The sequence below is a fragment of the Lepidochelys kempii genome, chromosome 5 (assembly GCF_965140285.1).
Source record: "Lepidochelys kempii isolate rLepKem1 chromosome 5, rLepKem1.hap1, whole genome shotgun sequence".
Classification (NCBI taxonomy): domain Eukaryota; kingdom Metazoa; phylum Chordata; order Testudines; family Cheloniidae; genus Lepidochelys; species Lepidochelys kempii.
The window spans coordinates 103,827,482-103,845,968 of record NC_136384.1 but is presented as its reverse complement, the minus strand read 5'-3'; the positions used below and the strand labels follow the sequence as shown (position 1 = coordinate 103,845,968).

Genomic DNA, 18,487 nt, shown 5'->3' with positions numbered 1-18,487 from the left:
TGAGAAAAAAGTGAGTGGAGAAGTAAGAGCACCTTAATAGCAGAATTCGATAGATTAAACTCATTCTTCAGTCTGGGCAAAGATACCAAGATTAATACTTCAATGAGAACAATATGCTTTAGCAGATATGCTGTCATCTGTCTGGACCCAGTTTTCTGTAAAGCTTGGCTACCATGTAGCAGTTAATATCAATTTATAAAAATTGTATCTACTCAACTGAGTTTTTTTTAAAAAGGTTAGATTTTGTGGAATAAGTAACAAAGTAACAGAATCCATAATTTTATGCACCTATTACTTTCTATTTAGCTATCTAATTCTCCAAGTGTATTCAATTGCATTTTGAAAGATATGGGATGCGCTTATCCAGGCACTTGGCTTCTCCAATTCAAGGCTTTAACAGGGGGCTTCAAATGAGCTATGGTCAGCCTGGTTTTCTATTAAGACACTTCCACAAAAACTATCGGCTTTGGATAAAATCAGAAACCAGTACTTTAGGGCCCATTGCATAAGGGTCAAATAGGGATGTCATATCTTTATGATGAAGTTTATGAAATTCTACTTTTAAATGCAAGTTAGAAATATAATAAGGCAAGATTCTCTAAACTACTGTAAGCTCTCAATTATCGCTCCAAAGACTGAAATTAAAGAAACTTTATTAAAGTTGAATCAACTGCTCTGGTCTTTGATGGCCATTAGCAAGTGTTTGTTTCCCAAATGGAGGCAGAAATACATTTTGCAACACTGTCCAAATCCTCTGTAGTTGCTGACAATTTAGCAGGAGCTGGCACAGACCACGAAGTAGGAGGATGTAAGGACTTACCTGATGCAAATGAAGACCTGATACAAACATTCTAACTTATTACTGAAAGTGTTCGTATAATTTTTCCTTTAATGCAGCTATAAGAGGCTTTTGAAGATGTAAGTTGTTTAGACAGCTTTTCTGATATTTCAAGAAATTTACAGATTAGTAAATTTTTTTTATAACAGAGGTTTCCCCAGAGACCTGAGATTGGGTGGGAATCTGGTCTGAATCCATAGATCGAGGTGGCTTCAGGGCTAAAACGGGGTTATCTGCATTGCTCAGACTACTGAAAATAAAATCCAAGTAATTTGGTGAAGTCATATTTAACTAGAATCTATTTAAACACATGCTAATTAAATCTCAACAGAAAAAAGAAAACTGATCTTGGAAATAAACTCATTTTAAAGATCAAAAATACAGCGCAAACGTGCAGAATAGCACTATGAGCCAACCCACCAGCAAGCTGTTATTAGCAGGTATCCAAGCTGCTGCACATAAAAGATTGTGTTCCAAGGAAGCACCACATTGTTTCTAGTCCCAGAGAGCTAATTTGTGGATAGTTGATTCATGTGAGGGAAAAGGGGAGTTGGAAAAGGCGCTCCACTTATGACAACCCTACAATATAATTAGGTGTTTCCACCAAGTTGTTTCTTGTTATAAACCCAAAAGATCTAGGTGTGGGCATCCTATAAAATTATTCCTCCTAGGAAAATAAGCACATCACAGAGAGGAATTCAAGTTTTGATCTCTATCTCCATATCTCTATCTCCATCCTTCAAGGAACAGAATCCTGACCAACTATACAGGAGAACCAGAAAGCGACTCTAGATAAGGCACTGCCAAGCAGAACCAAAAAAATAATAAGAAAACAGAAAAATGTTGATCACATTCATGATAATTAAGTTCTAGAAGTAGTTTAAGTGCTTCTCATAAATCAAAGATTCTCAGAAATATATTAAGCTGATGGACTTTTAATAACCTAATACAAAAACTTCAGTACACTACTATTTAATTATAAATGAAATATTGGCACGCGTTCGCAAAAATCGAGGGTTGAGTTTAAACACACAAATGGTCTCACTGAACTCAAACTACTCATCTGATTAAAAGTTAAGCATGTGCTAAATCTTAGCAGGATTGGGAAATAGGTTGCAGGCCCCAAGTCAGACAGCATCTCTTGTATTTGACTACAGACGTATCATGCACACGTTATGGGGCCACATAAATAAATATTTAAAATCTCATTTCCTCAGCATAACGCCCTCCTGTTGATCAAAGAAAAAAAAAAGTCTTTCACCAATTTACCTTCTGAATGTCTATTAGAAGAACTAAGTCAAACAATCACTAAAATTTTGTATAAAATTACTCAGGGCAGCTCTCTACACCTTAAAACGCTGTATTGTTGCAGCGATGCCGCTGTAGTAGTTAAGCGAAGGCGCTCCTATGCCGACAGGAGAGCTCTCCCGTCAGTGTAGTTAATCCACCTCCCCGAGAGGCCATAGATATGTCAGCAGGAGAAGCCCTCCTGTTGACATAGCACTATCTACACAGGGGATTTATGCTGATATAACTGCGTTGCAGAGGGGTATGGATTTTTCTCACCACCCAAGCAAAGTAGTTATACCAATACTGTATAGGTCTGCAATGTAGACCAGACCTAAAATTATTATATGGTCACTAACAACTTGACTAGAACAGTTGATTTTACAGAGTCTACCACGTACTGTACCTTTAAACATAAATTGTCCCTCTGGTTTTAGCTTTACTAGTACAGACATATTTAAAAATAAAATTCTTACAAGATAAAACAGAACACACAGTCTCAATTCCTGATTAGTCTCATGTACTGTATACAAGATACAATGCCCCATCAGTATATTTATATATTTCAAAAAGTATGTGCCCTCGCATTTTGGGCTGTTTCATTCCATTTTTCTGGCAATAAAATAGGTGTACAATAAATTTCCTGAGATCTTGCTAGCGTGGAGCTTTTTGTTCTGTTTTATAAAAAGGGAAGTCATGTAACTACATAAACCTGACATTTATTTATGGTGTACAAATAGCTCTAACAAACTGTAGAAAAATATACAATTAGTCATGAAAGTAAAAGTAAATTCAGTTTTATTCTTTACATCTGATAAAGGGCTGTCTGAAGGGCTGATAATTGCACCACATGTTAAACTTTCCACTCAACCAAGCAAAAATTCATTTGGAAATCATTTAACATACTTGGAGCTCTGCTCCTTTTCCTACTGGCACTGATCATACTGCACATCAGTCCAATATGTTGGGTGCTTGAAAAAAGGCAAACCCTGGCCTCCATGTTGCATTCAAAACTCAAAAGGCTATGGAATTTTAACAATACTTTCAGAACAGCTTCCAAAAACATTCTACCACCAAAGAATCATCATTATAGAGTGCATCTCCATTTAATCCCCACCCACAACACTTTCTAAAATCTTACAAGTGAATTGCAATAAACTATTAGAGTAGTCAAATGTCAATTTCATTCGACATACAACAGACCCTGCATCTTCTTTCACGGGTGAGACTTCTGTAGACTCCTTCCCACAGGTAGGGTATAATGGGGCAGAGAAACCTCTTGGTGCTACTGAGGAAGAAGTCAGATGTTTACATCACTCCCTTTATATGCTGGCACTGCAGCTTTTAGTAGTGGCTGAGCTCCCACAACCCCATGCCATCTCTGCCACTTCCACACCCAGCAACCACAAAGTTTAGGAGTACTCCTCAACACCCTTATAACAATTCCCTCCCCTCTGCCAGTCATGACAAATCTTCAATGGAACAAGAAGCAGAGGATACTTCCTATCAATGCTTAAAATGCTGTTAGCTGCTCTAGTCTGCGACATATCAAAGCAGCATTCAAGTAGACCAGGCATCCAGGAGGAAGCAGAAGAAAACATCTCAAAACAGAATTTGAATCTAAAACTTGTGTCTCTCTTGACTGTCTTATGACTTAAAGGGTTTGGGGTTTTTTTTGTATTTTTTTAAGACGTTCTTATGCTTGTGTCACACAAGGAATATCAGGTCCCTAAATCATTTTGGGTAAGGACCTAAGCAAGATCTTTTCCAGGCCCACAGGGTGGTATAACAGAAGGCTTTATCCAAGAGGCAGTCTGATTCAAAATCTCCCTTCCCCGCCTTAACTGGAGGTTAAGAGAGCTGCAGCTCAGTCTTCAGATTGGATGTTGTGAAGATCTTCTAATATTTACAAAGCTAAATTTGTAAAGATATCCATGATTTAAAACTTCATGACTAACCTCACATCTGGTTAAAGCACAGACAGAGGTCCAAACAAGGACAACATTTCTCATTTGCTTTTGCTATTACAGACAAGATTCTAGATAATGAATTTATGCAATTATATGAGTACATATATAATCACCACACCATCAGCTTTGCTTCTTATAAAGAGCTACTATTAGTAAAGCGAGGATGACAGAAGTGAGCAAAATGAGACAGACGGTTACTTGAAATGGAATCAATCCAAAACAAATCCATGCCACCTTTGGCAGAAGGTTGAACCAGGCAGGAACAAGTGACCAGGCTTTCATCAAATGAGGCTAGGAAATGGGGTATACCATTAGAGGGACAGAAAATTACAGTAGGAGAATCGAAAAGTGGAAACTCCAAATCCAGGTCTAAAATTGACCCAAAAGAGAAAATGTATAAAAAAATACAATATCTATCCTGTTTTCTAACCTGGGTTATTTGAAAGAGAAAACACTCCTGAAATGAAACATGCTACCACAACACAAGATGCACAACACAAAAAAAGCAGCTGCTGTCTATAGAACCGAAGCTGGAATAATAAAGGGGAGGAAAACTCTTTCCTGGGTATCTGGCTGATGAGTCTTGCCCACATACTCAGGGTTCAGCTGATCGCCATATTTGGGGTCGGGAAGGAATTTTCCTTCAGGGCAGACTGGAAGAGGCCCTGGGGGGTTTTCGCCTTCCTCTGTAGTATGGGTCACTTGCTGGAGGATTCTCTGCACCTTGAAGTGTTTAAACTATGATTTGAGGGCTTCAATAGCTCAGACATAGGTGAGGGGTTTATCGCAGGAGTGGGTGGGTGAGATTCTGTGGCCTGCATTGTGCTGGAGGTCAAACTAGATGATCATAATGGTCCCTTCTGATCCTAATATCTAAGGATCTATGAAAAAAGAACAGCACTTGCTGAGGTTCAGAATGAAGAGCTGGGAAATGTTTCATACATATCTTAGGGTATAACAAATACGTTACCGTATAATTATTTTGTACATTTTAAACAAATCTTCATTATTGCCTCTATTTATACAGTCTTTTAAGGGAAACAGCCCTGGCTCAACAGCTGTACAAGTAGCAGTGCCACTAGGGCAGACGTCCCCAAACTGTAGGGCATGAAGGAACATACAGAGGGACATGGCTGGGGGGCGGGCAGGCAGGTAGCACCATCCAGCTCTACTCCTGGCCATGGCCCCCACCCCCAAGCTGCGGCCCCAGCCTCAGCTCCCTTACCCCCGTCCACATCCTCCCATCCTGGAGCCATGATCCTGACCCCGGCTCAGAGGGACGGGGGGCAGACAGGGGTGAGGGAGGGCATGAGATAAAAAGTTTGGGGACCACTCCACTAGGGGACAGTGCAGCAGTAGGCATCTTAGGGGTGGTCTACACTACCACTTAAGTGGATGTAACTATCGTTGCTCAGGGGTGTGAAAAAGACCTCTCCGATTGACGTAAGTCACATCGACTTAAGCTCTCTCCACACCATGCTATGACGGCGGAAGATGCTCTTCCGCAGACATAGCTTCTGCCTCTCGCAGAGATGGAGTAATTAAGCCGATGGGAAAGCGCTCTCCCGTCAGCATTGTGCGTCTTCACGAGATGTGCTACAGTGGCACGGCTGCACTGGTGCAGCTACGCCGACACAGCGCAGTAGTGCAGACTTGCCCTCAGATTCACATCTCAGGAGCTGCTCAAGACAGAGTCATCAAAATAGTACTTTCATCAGGTTCCCTCTCCTTATTTGGTCTGGCCAGAACACCACAGGATCAAGAGAAATAAGCCAAGTAGTGTGGATGGTCTCAGCAGACAGTAGTGCTGGTTATGATGGCAATGCTGGTCAATGATGCTCCAAAGCACCCTCCCACACTTTCTACTGTCATACTGAACTATTTAGCTTGCCCAGAGCACCTGAGAAGCGTTCAGAGGTGAACACTGTCTCATCAAAACTATTAATTCACATTAGTTTTATTTATATATTGCCACTTCATTTTATGGTAGAAATGGTCTGCTGATATAAAAATTCTGTGATATCATCAGAAGCCTTGAAACTATGTATTCACATCTTTTTATACAATCTCAGTTTACATCAGAATATTTTTTTAACTATTCTGCAATTTCTTTTAAGGATTTTATCTAATGAGATTATAGGTTAAGATGACACATCCTGCCACATTTCACCAGCTTTTGAACAAAAAAATTTAACAAAGGTTTGAGCAAAACCATGAAGGCTACATGTTTTAAAATGGAAGCTTAGATTCTAGAGTGGGGGGAAGAAGGGGTAACCCATGGCAAATTTTGTGACTATGGAGTCAAGAGGCCCCAAATATATATGTTTTCTTTCTTCAGAATCAATAGGGAACCAAAGCTCATCATAGTTTTAAGGAAGTGCCATTTTTCTCACATGTAAAAAGGAGCCTCTGACCACTCAAGCATAGTTATTACTCTGTTGTCTTAGACAGTTTATGATTTAAAAAAGACTGCAGATTCTGCCTCCATAAAATTTATCCCTACAGTTTTAAATGTAATCTTTAGCTTCTGTACCAAACCTTTTAGTAACATTGCAGTGCACAGTTAAAATTTCAGTATATTTCATTGGCAGCATTTCAAAAGAGTGAAGTATATTCTGTAGTCTGTAACAATTTGGAAATAAGAGGCATTACATAAATACCAGACATTAAAAATAAATTATGTACAGTAACATATGAATTTTACTTTCAAACCTGTTTAAGGATAGTATAGAAATGTTTTTAAACAGTTTTAATTTTTTGGCACAAATGTACAAAATTACATACTGGGGTTTCTTTCAGGCATGGTTTGTTCCACTGATCTGGACCAAACTAAGAACTGAGGCTTATATCATTAGGTTTCATGAAACTGAACAGGTTTTTTTAAATGAGTTTTAAAATTAGAACATTTTATTGCTGTAAGTTACAGAACTCTTCTGGTGGCAAAACTGAGATACAGTACCTTATCTGTGAATAGAAAACCCAAGGGTTCCATCAAGTATATATCACTTTTCCACTAAACAGCCCTTCAAAAGTTTTAGGAATTGTTTTCAGTGATCATTAAAATATCTCTGAAGACATTTTTGCATTATATGAATCTAGTTTTATAACATTTTTTAAAGAAGTTCTTTGCAAAGAAGTACATTCAACTAAGTAAAACTATGTACTGTAGTGTACATTGCAAAGAATAAAGTTTAGACTACTTACTTGGGATACACGGGCTCATAAAGATACTTGTCCCTTGAAGATGGAATATCAAAAAATAAGATGTATCCATTTGCAGTCTGAAAGAGATAGATGATGTAGCTTTCACAAATGTTGTATTTGTGTGCGTATATGTAAAACTTACAGGAAGTCCAATAAAAACCATTATATATATCTCAAACATTTTACAAATTAAATAGACTATCCAGTAAAAAAATCCTTAATTTCATATACCAGCTTCATTAGTGCGGATACCACACCATGCATACTTAAGACAAAATATGGTTGATCATAAACCAGATGTTTCAATTAAACCTTACATCAGCCAATGATATGAAAATGTTACACAAGAAAGTTATAATGAACAACCTGGAAATCAAGATGCATTTCTGGTAAAAAAAAAAAAAAAAAAACATACTACCCCTTAAAATCCACCATAGGGATCACTTTGTACAGTAAAAGACAATATGAAAAGCATACCACTGGTAGGCATTTTCCTCCTTAAATAGGGAGATCAGAGTTCAAACTGTAGGAGTATGGGCCTGATTTTTAAAAAGCTATTTAGGCACCTAGTGGGATTTTCATTAAAATAAATGGGAGTTAGAGACCTACACACTTTTGAAAATCCCACTAGGTGCCTATGTGAATCTTTAACATCTAAATACCTTTAAAAATTTGGCCTGAAGTGCCCAAAAAATTGTGCAGTAAAGCCAAGCTGCTGCAGTAAACACTAGTGTAGCATATCCTCAGCACCTCCGAGATGGGAAAGAGGTGGCAATGGGCTTAGGCATACCATAGCACCATAATTGAAACAAATCTGCCTTTCAAAATAACAGAAGTAGTTTCAAACTTTTAAAATATTTTATTAATCTAGCAGACATTTATTCAGTCATTAACAAGTACAGTTAAGACTAAGAATTCATCAAATGCCTGCACAAATACAGCAGAGGCAAATGACCAAGAAGGTCCCAAGTCAGCCAGCCAGTAGTTTCTTACCAAATGTTTAGCAATCTCATCTAGACAATTGGGCAAATGCATTTACACTAAACTATGTCTCACTCGTTTTAAAACTGGATGGGCATGCACTCAAAGCAAAAAAGACTGAAGGCAAGAAGCAAAGAAATATGAAAGGTTTCAAATTTCTTTCCAGAGCTGGTTTCCTGTTTTTCAGCTAAGGAACCAAAAGGGAAACATGCTCATTCGCTTATTTCATCAGCTTGAATAGAGTTTTTGCATCAAAAACTTAGTGCTTTTTAATATATTCAATTTGAGTTTCAGCTTCAAACTAAAAAAAACAAGAATATAAAAAATAAATGGGATTCTTCAAGGCAAATATCTTTCTTCCTTCGAGACGACAAAAAAAGTGCCACTCTGACCTTGAGAGTTAAGTTTCCATTTATTTCCACCCACTGTGCAACAAAATTAACTTAAATGCATAATACATAGTACAGAAACTTAACATGCACCTATTTCTAACATCTGTATAAGTTCTTTCAATTGCTTAGCACCTGTTCAAATATTTAAACTCATAAGAATCCTATCCAGATAGGAAAAGTAAAACAATACTGTAAAGTATCTTCCTACTGACATTAACATACAAAAGGCCTTCTTGAATTCCATCCTCAGTACAAGCGGCTATCCTTAGAAGGTTTACTTCTGAACAGGACATCAAATGCCATCAATGAAGCTACTTGAACAGTAAAGGAACTGAACATTTTATTACAAGTTTGTTTCAAGATCACTATAATCATTCAACTGCACAATTACTTTACACTAGGTAGGACTGCATTTCAGTGTAAAACTATTATTTCAATGTCACATTCTACAGCTCCCCAATGCCCTGGTCACTCTGTGTCAGTAGACTGCCCGGACAGCCACCCTCCTTGCTTTGAGAGATCTGAGATACATATGCTTATAAATCAAGGAGTGTATTCGCTGCATTGTAAAGGATTCATCCATATGATTTCCCTTTGACAGTGCATGACTAATTAACTCTGTTCCTACAGCTTTTTATTAACAGCAGAATCCCACTGCATACGCTGGGAATTAATCCTGAACAGAAAAACATATTAGAAGACTTGTGGAGGACAGGCAGCAGGAGGAGAAATATAGGAAAAGGGGAGGGACTGGAAATACATTTGAGACACTGGTTTAATCTAAACCAGCGGTTCTCAAACTGTGGGTCAGGACCCCAAAGTGGGTCGTGACCCCATTTTAATGGGGTCACCAGGGTGGGTATTAGACTTGCTGGGGCCCAAGGCCAAAGCCCAAGCCCCACTGCCTGGGGTTGAAGCCCAAGGGCTTAATCCCAGGATGGTGGGGCTCAGGTTACAGGCCACTTGTCTGGGGTGGAAGTCCTTGGGCTTTGGCCCCCTCGTCCTTGGGCTTTGGCCCCCTCGTCCAGGGCAGTAGGGCTCGGGCTCTGGCTTTGTCCCCGCCTGCCCCAGGCAGAGGGACTCAGATGGGCTCAGGCTTCGGTCCCCCTCCTGGGGTCGTGTAGTAATTTTTGTCCAAAGGGGTCGCAGTGCAATGAAGTTTGAGAACCCCTGATCTAGACTAAATCTTTTTGGTCCTGTTGTAATAATATAATTGACTGGCAATTGAACAGAATTAACATGATTATAAATGTTAATCTAGACACCATACAAACATTCGTTCCTAGTCCTGATTCAGCCTAGAGCACAGCCTGAGGCAGGGTCAAAAAAGGAAGAGGAAAATAACAGCAAGTGGAAGAGTTTTGTGCCCATTATAGATGTAAGTAACAATAATGTCCCTAGAGAAGTAGCTTTTGCTACCTACTGTAATTTCAATTTATTTCTGCATTTGACATCCCTGTGGTCATCTGGGGAACAGTAAAACTCAAACAAGGGTACACAGCTTTCTCCCCCCCCCCCCCAAGCAATTTTATATATTATTAGGGCAACAAATTTATCTTCCAATTCAAGAATGTATATAGCTCTGGCTGTCTAATTGAGAGCTAGTGCTATCACTTTTCTTTTGAGCAGGAAGTAATTAAGCCTCTGAAGCTGCACCCTGAATTCACACATCTGCTAACCCTTCTAAGATTCACTACTGCCAGTTATCTGACTGAAGTTTAATTTCAGGCACAAGGCACAGGTTATCCAAAGGCTGATCACCCCACTTTTTTTTTTTTAACACTACAGTATGTTCATTTGTGCCTTGCAAATTTGCCTGTCTTTATAACATGAAACATATTAGAAACCTCATGACTAGCTACGTTTCAACAACAGTTTGACCTTCATTATGAATGTAGGTTATTTTAGTTTATGAAACTGAAACTCGCATGAACTCAGTCTTGAAGACATGGGAGTTTAGAATTTCCCCCACCTTGCATCAGCAATATATTAAGCACTGTCCTATAAAAACATTCTAAAGTACTGTAACTTATCCAGAAGATTACTAAAAAATCAACTCTGAGTCACAATACAGCATATCTATCTCACATCAGAAGTGTCCTAACACTTTTCAACACCCCAAAAATATATTTGTTAATATTATGCAGCATATTTAAGCAGTTTAGCTTAATTTAAACATTCATGAAGCTAGCTTTTTCAATCCTAATTGCAGCAACACATTTGGCAGTTTGAAACTGAAATGATTTTGGAAGACCATGGTTTGTGTAAGAAAAACCACTTCAGGTATTAATACATGACCTGTAGCATATGCATATGTACTTCATCTTAATACCCGATATCCCTTTTAGGTACAAAAATGGGCACGTACATCATTTGATGAACACAGACTCTTCCCTGTTACATTGCTTAGACTCTCCCTGGGAGAGTCATTGGACCAAATTCTGCTGTTACACTTCGGCAAGATCACTAGCTAATGTGCTGCCTTGGAATAGAGGTGGCCAGTAGAGTAAAGCCCTTAGGCTCAAACTCTGTCATAATATACACAGGGGGGAAAAAATGAAGAGATAAATGTTTACTGTGTATATTTTATTGAACCATTTTGTATTTTTACTCACAAGAGTTCAGCAGGTTAAAATAGTGGTTTTTAAGGAGTTTGAGCACCATGATAGCAATTTATCAGATACTTTAGTTAAGTCCAGGAAAGACTCCAGCAGAGAAAGAAGCACAAAAGACTGATTTAGTCAAATGATGCCTGGCCATTCACCTGATTTCCAGAAGTGTAATGCTAGAATATGGATGAACTAAAGATCCTTCTTTCTCTAGCAGTGAAGCTAGAAGAATGCTACATAGCATTATTGCAAAGTTATATTTGGCCAGTCAATCTGGGAGAATAATGGTTTTGATAAGTAAATAATTATTAGCCTTCAGAGAGTAGATTTTCTTGACAGTTTTGTAAGGCTCCTATAATACATAGACAAAAACAGTACTTACTAAAGAAAGCAAAAATGACTACATAGTAAACAATTAGATTTGTACAATATTTGATGAGTTTCTACTAAAAAAATCTTACACAGAATTATATTTTTAATATGGTAGGTCAACCACTAATGAAAATGCTAAAGACAATTTATATTTTAAGAATTTATACCTAACATATTTGTGTATGTGGTTCAGATGCAGTATACCTGATGAACAGCTAAGCTTTCAGTACTTAAAGCCTTCCAACCATCTGAAAATTAATGTACTGGTCTCTCACTGCAGCTGAGACATACAAGCAACACCACTGCTGAGAACAGCAAAACCAGAGCTCACTGTCCTTATACAAAAATTGGAGAGGAAGACAGAATCTCTTTCCATATGGGACTGGTGACTCTGCAGTTCTCTTCCAGTTTCCTTTCTATCCCACTCCATACCTCAAATATTTATCTTCTTGAAATCTTGTCCTCCCTTGGCTTTTGTGACTTCAACGTTTCCCTCTCCAATCATTCTTCAGTGGGTCCTCCTCATCTCCAAATTTTGGTGGGGGTCCTACATGACTAAACCTGGGCTCCTTCTTTTGTGCCCCTCTTTATCATCACTGGATAACCTCACACACGTACAACTTCAGGCAACTTTATGCTGATGACCCAAAAACCTACCTCTACATACCATTTGAACCTACTTCTTTGCTGGTCTTTAACATCTCATGGATGTCAAGTGATAAAACTCAACATGGCCAAAACTGAACTCATGATAACCATCCTTCTTAAACCTTCCTCTAGAATATTTAGTCCTGCCTTGAGTGCAGGGGACTGGACTAGATGACCTCTTGAGATCCCTTCCAGTTCTATGATTCCCACCCACCCACACACCGTCTTCCTCAGCCTCCCAGTCACTCAGGCCCATAATCTAGATGTCATCTTCAATTTGGCCTTCTCTCTAAACCCATACATCCAGGCCATATCCAAAACTTGATGTTTCTTCCTTTACAATTAAGATACAGCCTTCCTCCTCTTCACACTACCAAAACTCATCTTACATCTTGACTACTGAAATCTACTGTCTAGCCTTTGTTGCTGCAACCTTGCCTCTCAAATCCACGCAATATGCTGCTGCTAAGATAGTTTTCCTAGCAATTTGCTTGATCACATTGCCAGCTTCTTTCTACTGGCCTTTTCCACTCATAAGATACAAGCTTCTTGTCTTTAAAGTTCTTCACAAACGAATCTGATTTAGTAGCTATGCAGCATGAAGCCATAATGTTGAAAGCTGCCCTTGCTCCAGTGTTCCCAGCGTTTATTACCTACCGCTCAGCTTCTCTCTCAAAGCACTCCATTGCTCAGTCTCATGCCATTACCTATGCACAGGAAAAACCTCCCTCAAAATATCCATAAAGCCATTACTTTACCCTCTAAGATTTACTCCTACTGTGATGTCTATACAGCTGAAAAGCTATGGCTACTACTTACCAAGCAAGATGTTCTTTTTTTAAACACTGTTACTTATCCTTCCTTTTCCCTCTCCACACCTGTTTGTTTTACCATCTATTAAGTCTTGTCTGTAGACTCTGGGACAAGGACTGTCTTTGTACTTCATGTCTGTAAAACGCCTAGGACCAAGAGGCATTGATTCCTAACTGGAGCCCCTAAGCACTACTGTAATACAAATAATGAACATCCACAATATTCCTCTGTGCAAAATTCAAAACTAGCTTTCCTTTAAGTTTTTATTATGCATATCGTGCATGAGAGAACTGGGTGCTATACGAATGATCAATACTGATTACGGTTTGTATAGCTGGTCTTTATATGGAACTTGTTACCTATGGCACAGAAGGCCTTTTGGCATTAGTTAAGATTGATATATACACTCACTCTCTCACACACAAACATCACAATTTCAAAGAAAACAATTCTCTACTTACTGAAACAGCTATCATGGTGCTGTCAGACCTCCATTCTGCTTGCTTATAGGGTCCAAACTGAGAAGCTGGTTTTGATAGTTCCTTGTAGCTTACAATTAATACACTGGGCTGAGGAAAGAGTAAAAAACTGTAGTTACATTTCATGTCCGAATGGTAAAGGAATATGGCTTTTTTGTTGTTGTTTTTTTACTGCAGTATCATTGTGCCACAAAATAAAATCAAGTTATTCTGATGCTAAGAAACAGAATTTCAGGGACATCATTACTGTACAGTTGATAAAGAATAGCATACTGCTTTTGAAAGGGATTACATACATTGCAACAGATGTTCAATATACTTACTAAACCTACTTCACAACTTTTAAAACTAGACCAGTTCCTATATAAATGCGCTTCAGACTCCAGATCAAGTGCTATTATATAATACACAGGCAATGAATATTATAGGTGGGGCTGGTATTACCACTTATTAAGAGTGCCTGACACTGCTCACTGTAAGACTACAGTATCTTTGGTTCTTATAATTTTGCCAAAAAACATTTGGGCTGAATTTTTTCTATACCAGGTGTCTGTCTCAGGCTAAATTTTATGGAGAAAAATTCAGCCAAAATTTCTGAGAATAAGGCTTAGGAAAAATGTTTTGCTCCTATGCTTTGGTCAGAAACTTGGAATTTAGCAAGGGGTAACTTCTGTAGCAAGGATGTATTTCTTGCCTTCCACGTGAAAATCCACACAAATCTGGCCAAGTTATTAAAAAAAAAAAACCTTTCAAAAATTGAAGTTTGCACATCACAGTAGACATGCTAAAACTTTGCTGCTTGATTCCACGAAGTTTGAGCAGAACTTTCCCTGCTGCAGGACAAGCTGGGGCTAAGCACTGAAGCAGAGCAAGACGACTGTCTCTTCTGTAACTAAGAGCCAGAGGGTGAGACTAGAACTTGCTGGGCAAATAGACTGGAATGATTAGGTGAGGAGAACAGGACTGGAATAAAGAGGCAAAGGCTGGGAAGAGACAGGACAGAGACAGTTTGGACAGCATGGGGCAGAAGTGGTGAAACTTGGGGTAATGAAAACAAAAAGTCTGTGCCCACTAGAGCCCTCCAGTGTCTGAAATGCAACCCAAGACTCCTGTGAAATCCAGTGACAAAGTGTCCCACTGCCCTCTACTGGTGGTCCATATAGAGGATGACAACCTACCACCATCAGTTACTCTATGAGCTCAAATGACAGAGGTCTGTGCAGTAGATCTAAAAGTCCAAACTCTCATGAAGAATCATGTAGGCATCAATACGATGCCACATGATGGAATTTGTATATTCAGTTTTATTTAAAAAATACCTAGGAAGCTAAAAACAAGATAAGTATATGTTAAAGAAAAAATAGTACGTGCTCATGCAGGATGGAATTGATTTAAATCAGGATTTAAATCACTAGTCAGGAAGACTCTATTTAATCATGGATTTCTACATAAAAGTGTATTCTTGTTGGTTGTTATAACCTTAATACATATTCTTCACAACTCAGAGACAGATGTAGGTTTCATTTTTAGAAGGTACACACAATACATTTTTAAAGTGATTTATTTTGAAAACTTTTCAGATTAGTTTTACAGCTATATCAGAAAATGAATGATTGTTTGATTATTTCATTTACCAAAGGTAAATGAAGCAGATATTTATGAAGCCACTGGGAAGTGAACTCTCTCCAATTCAACATGTTAATTAATATTTGGAGGATTTTCTTGCCATGCTAGGAGGAGATCACCACCAGACAGACATTTAAATTGTTTTATTTAACTATTTCTCACCTCTACGTATTATTAATTTTAAAACATTTTTTGCCATTATCAAGCATGTTATCTCTGGAGACAAATCCACAGTTTAAGAACTGCAAAACTAAGCATCTCTAATGGTATCTTCTAGACTGAGCACTGAGTCCCACTGGGTAGATGGGAAGATTAATCTGAACAATCTATACAGAAGCTCCTAGAACCCCATAAAATTCGGTCCCTATTGGAACTCATTTACAAAACATTTCTTAAACATTACATGAATATATTGTCTCATACTATAGAATTAGAATTTATAATCCCTATTCCATGATGAGATATCTTTGAGCTATAACGCATCTTAATTAAAACTCTCTTTAGATTGCTTTTTGAAGAAAAAACCTATAAAAGAATCCGATATAAAGTTTGAAAATCCAATTTGATTTTTTTAAAAAGGATCATTGCTTTTTATCCACCCTGTGCTCATGTAATTAAAGACAGTATCATAATGCATACACACAAGGTATCAAGATTCAACACATGAGATCAGGAATGCTTCTGAATTCAAGTTACCCATACACTAGTCTACTTAAAAAGCAAACATTTTGACCAAACTTATGAAATGTCACGTTAGTTGTAAGCCAAGATCGAATGAATTTAAAATGGCTTTATTTCCTTAATTTGTACCTTACCAACATGCTTTTTGTGTTTTCTGTATCTTTATTAGAATCTCAGTAATTTCCACTAGTGACTAGACCAATTACCAGCTACTTGATTTTGAGCATTTCAGTAGCAAGTGGAAAAAAATCTCATTAATATATTCTAGCTTAGCTTTAATTATTTGTTCATATGTGATTACTTTTACACTATTTATTAATACTATGAAGTCTTTGTAATATTGTACATTTCTTTATGAGAACACTAAGAAAACTTGAAATAAACTATTCTATGCATGTAAGTCACAGGATGCATAAATTAATAAAGTTTGACTATACCGATTTACAAAATAATTTTACTCCATAGCATTGCTGCAATTCAAAGGCATGTCTAAAAAGATTCATAGCCAGCAGCGTACATTTTATTTGGGCAAAATTTGTGGTGTTTTTGGAAGTGAAGATACTGTTTTCCTTACTAGAATATTTAGTTCCAAATTAATGGGTGATCAAGTTAGCCTACCTAGACACAGAATTTAGCAGTGCAATGGCTACTGTTACAACCTGGTTTCATGTGCTGAAATCAATAGCGTGCCTCCACTGATGATGAAAAGAGGTGAAAGTTATAGGAAGGGTTCACACTAGTGGATAGACTTGCAAAGATGAAACTAAACTAGATTGTTTTCTATTGACATCTGAACCAAGCAAGGTGAAGTAGCTGGCAAGGCTACCACAACAGAAACTTGAATGGACACTTTGGGATGTAATACAAACCCTGATATATAAATATTTACACCAATTAGTTTTACAGGTTGCTCAGAAAAACAACATCTCTGAACATACCACAGAAGACAAACAGCTGGCTTCCCTATTCTGCTCTCGGAACAAACGGAACAGTCCATTTGATCTCCAAAGCAATCTGTTACAACCTAAGACCCCAATACAGCTTTTAGGAACTGTGTGAGTATCCTTGCAAAGTCCCATTGATGTCAACAGAAGTACATGTGTGGTTACCAATGCAGAACTGGGCCTTATCTACAAACTGTGGAACATACTGTTGCTAAAAAGCATTTGCCTAGAACGATGCATAGTAACAGAAAAGTTGGCTTGTTTACCATAAGAGTAACCCAATAGTCCTTTTTGTCAGATGCCCCCTCCCTTTTATTACAATTTGTACTTGTGCTTATTTAAAACTACATCCTAGAGCCTATAGAGAAAGAGCCTAAAAATCCTACTGTAACTCACAGAACTTGCTCCTTCAACACCAAGCAGCACAAATTTTACACACAAACCTTTAAACCTTTCATTTCTGCTTGTGAAAAGACAACACTAAAGCTCCAGACTAGCATGTCTCCAGAAGCTGGCTTGATGATGTTTTCTTTTTCTAAAATGCAGGAAATTCTAAAGGAAGTTGCATCAATTTCACAAAGGCTACTTTATGCATGCAGCATAACTTGGAGTGACAATACTATAGCAATAATACTACAAGATATTTTTTCCCTTCACACTTTTGTAGGCATAGTGATGAATGCCCACAAAAACAAATCTAGTCATGTGCAACTGCAATGAGACATACGGGTTGCAGTTCTCTCAGAATCAGATGTGTTGATTCACCTTACTCTTAATTTTGTAGTACAGAAAAACAGCTCACACTTTCTATGCAAGCTGTGATTCTACCATTGAGACTCTGCTGCTGCTAACAGAAAGCTTTTTATAAAGTGATCTAAACTAGTGCATAATATTTCAGACCATGATTAGATTATGCAATAAAAGTTGAACATCCACAAATCACGAGCAAAAATCCAAAACTTTCTCAAAGGTTGGCAAGCAAATTGCATACCCCTCACACAGGCTTCGGTCCCCCATCCTGGGGTCATGTAGTAATTTTTGTTCTCAGAAGGGGGTCTCAGCGCAATGAGGTTTGAGAACTCCTGCAATAAACTATTCCTGGGGAGATTCTGCTCCAAAAAAATGAAAATTCTGCACACAACATTTAACAAATTTTGCAGAATTTTAAAGAAACAACACTATTTAATCAGGCCAGTTTCAATTATTTTGGTAATTTATTTCAAAATATCTGTCAGCAAGTATGTCTTCCTTAATATGAGCTTTATAAGCACACACTAGCAAACAGTATCACTTTGCCTGAAAGTGACACATGACTGAGTGTATGTTTACAAAGCTGAACTCCGAATTTAAAATGTTAATGTGCTGGAAATAAACATAATGCAGCATAGAACTTAGCCAGATTCATCACCTTTCTGATTACCACATGCAACTTCAGGATATTCTGCTCCAGAAAGTTAGATATTACTGATACTTGACACTGTTTTGAACAAGCTACTATTGACAAGGAAAAACATTTTAGAGAAAACAAAGTCTAATTTCCTCCACAGGAACCCAATATGTAGTTTTGATTTAAATCTTCAAAGAGGAAAAAAGGGAACTCAAAGTATGATTTTGATTTAAATGATCTCACCTACAAAGAGGGA

At 37.9% G+C, this 18,487-nt stretch overlaps 1 protein-coding gene across 5 annotated transcripts in view; it reads right to left on the bottom strand.

Moving 5' to 3' along the window:
- Nucleotides 1-18,487, bottom strand: part of RIC1 (RIC1 partner of RAB6A GEF complex) — an 81,429-nt gene that overhangs the window by 60,128 nt on the left and 2,814 nt on the right. For all 5 annotated transcript variants that reach the window (XM_073345285.2, XM_073345284.2, XM_073345286.2 and 2 more), the window contains exons 2-3: nucleotides 13,576-13,683; nucleotides 7,300-7,376 (exon numbers count right to left, since the gene is read on the bottom strand). In XM_073345285.2, the coding sequence (XP_073201386.1) occupies nucleotides 7,300-7,376; nucleotides 13,576-13,683 (185 nt within the window). The remainder of the gene's footprint in view (nucleotides 1-7,299; nucleotides 7,377-13,575; nucleotides 13,684-18,487) is intronic.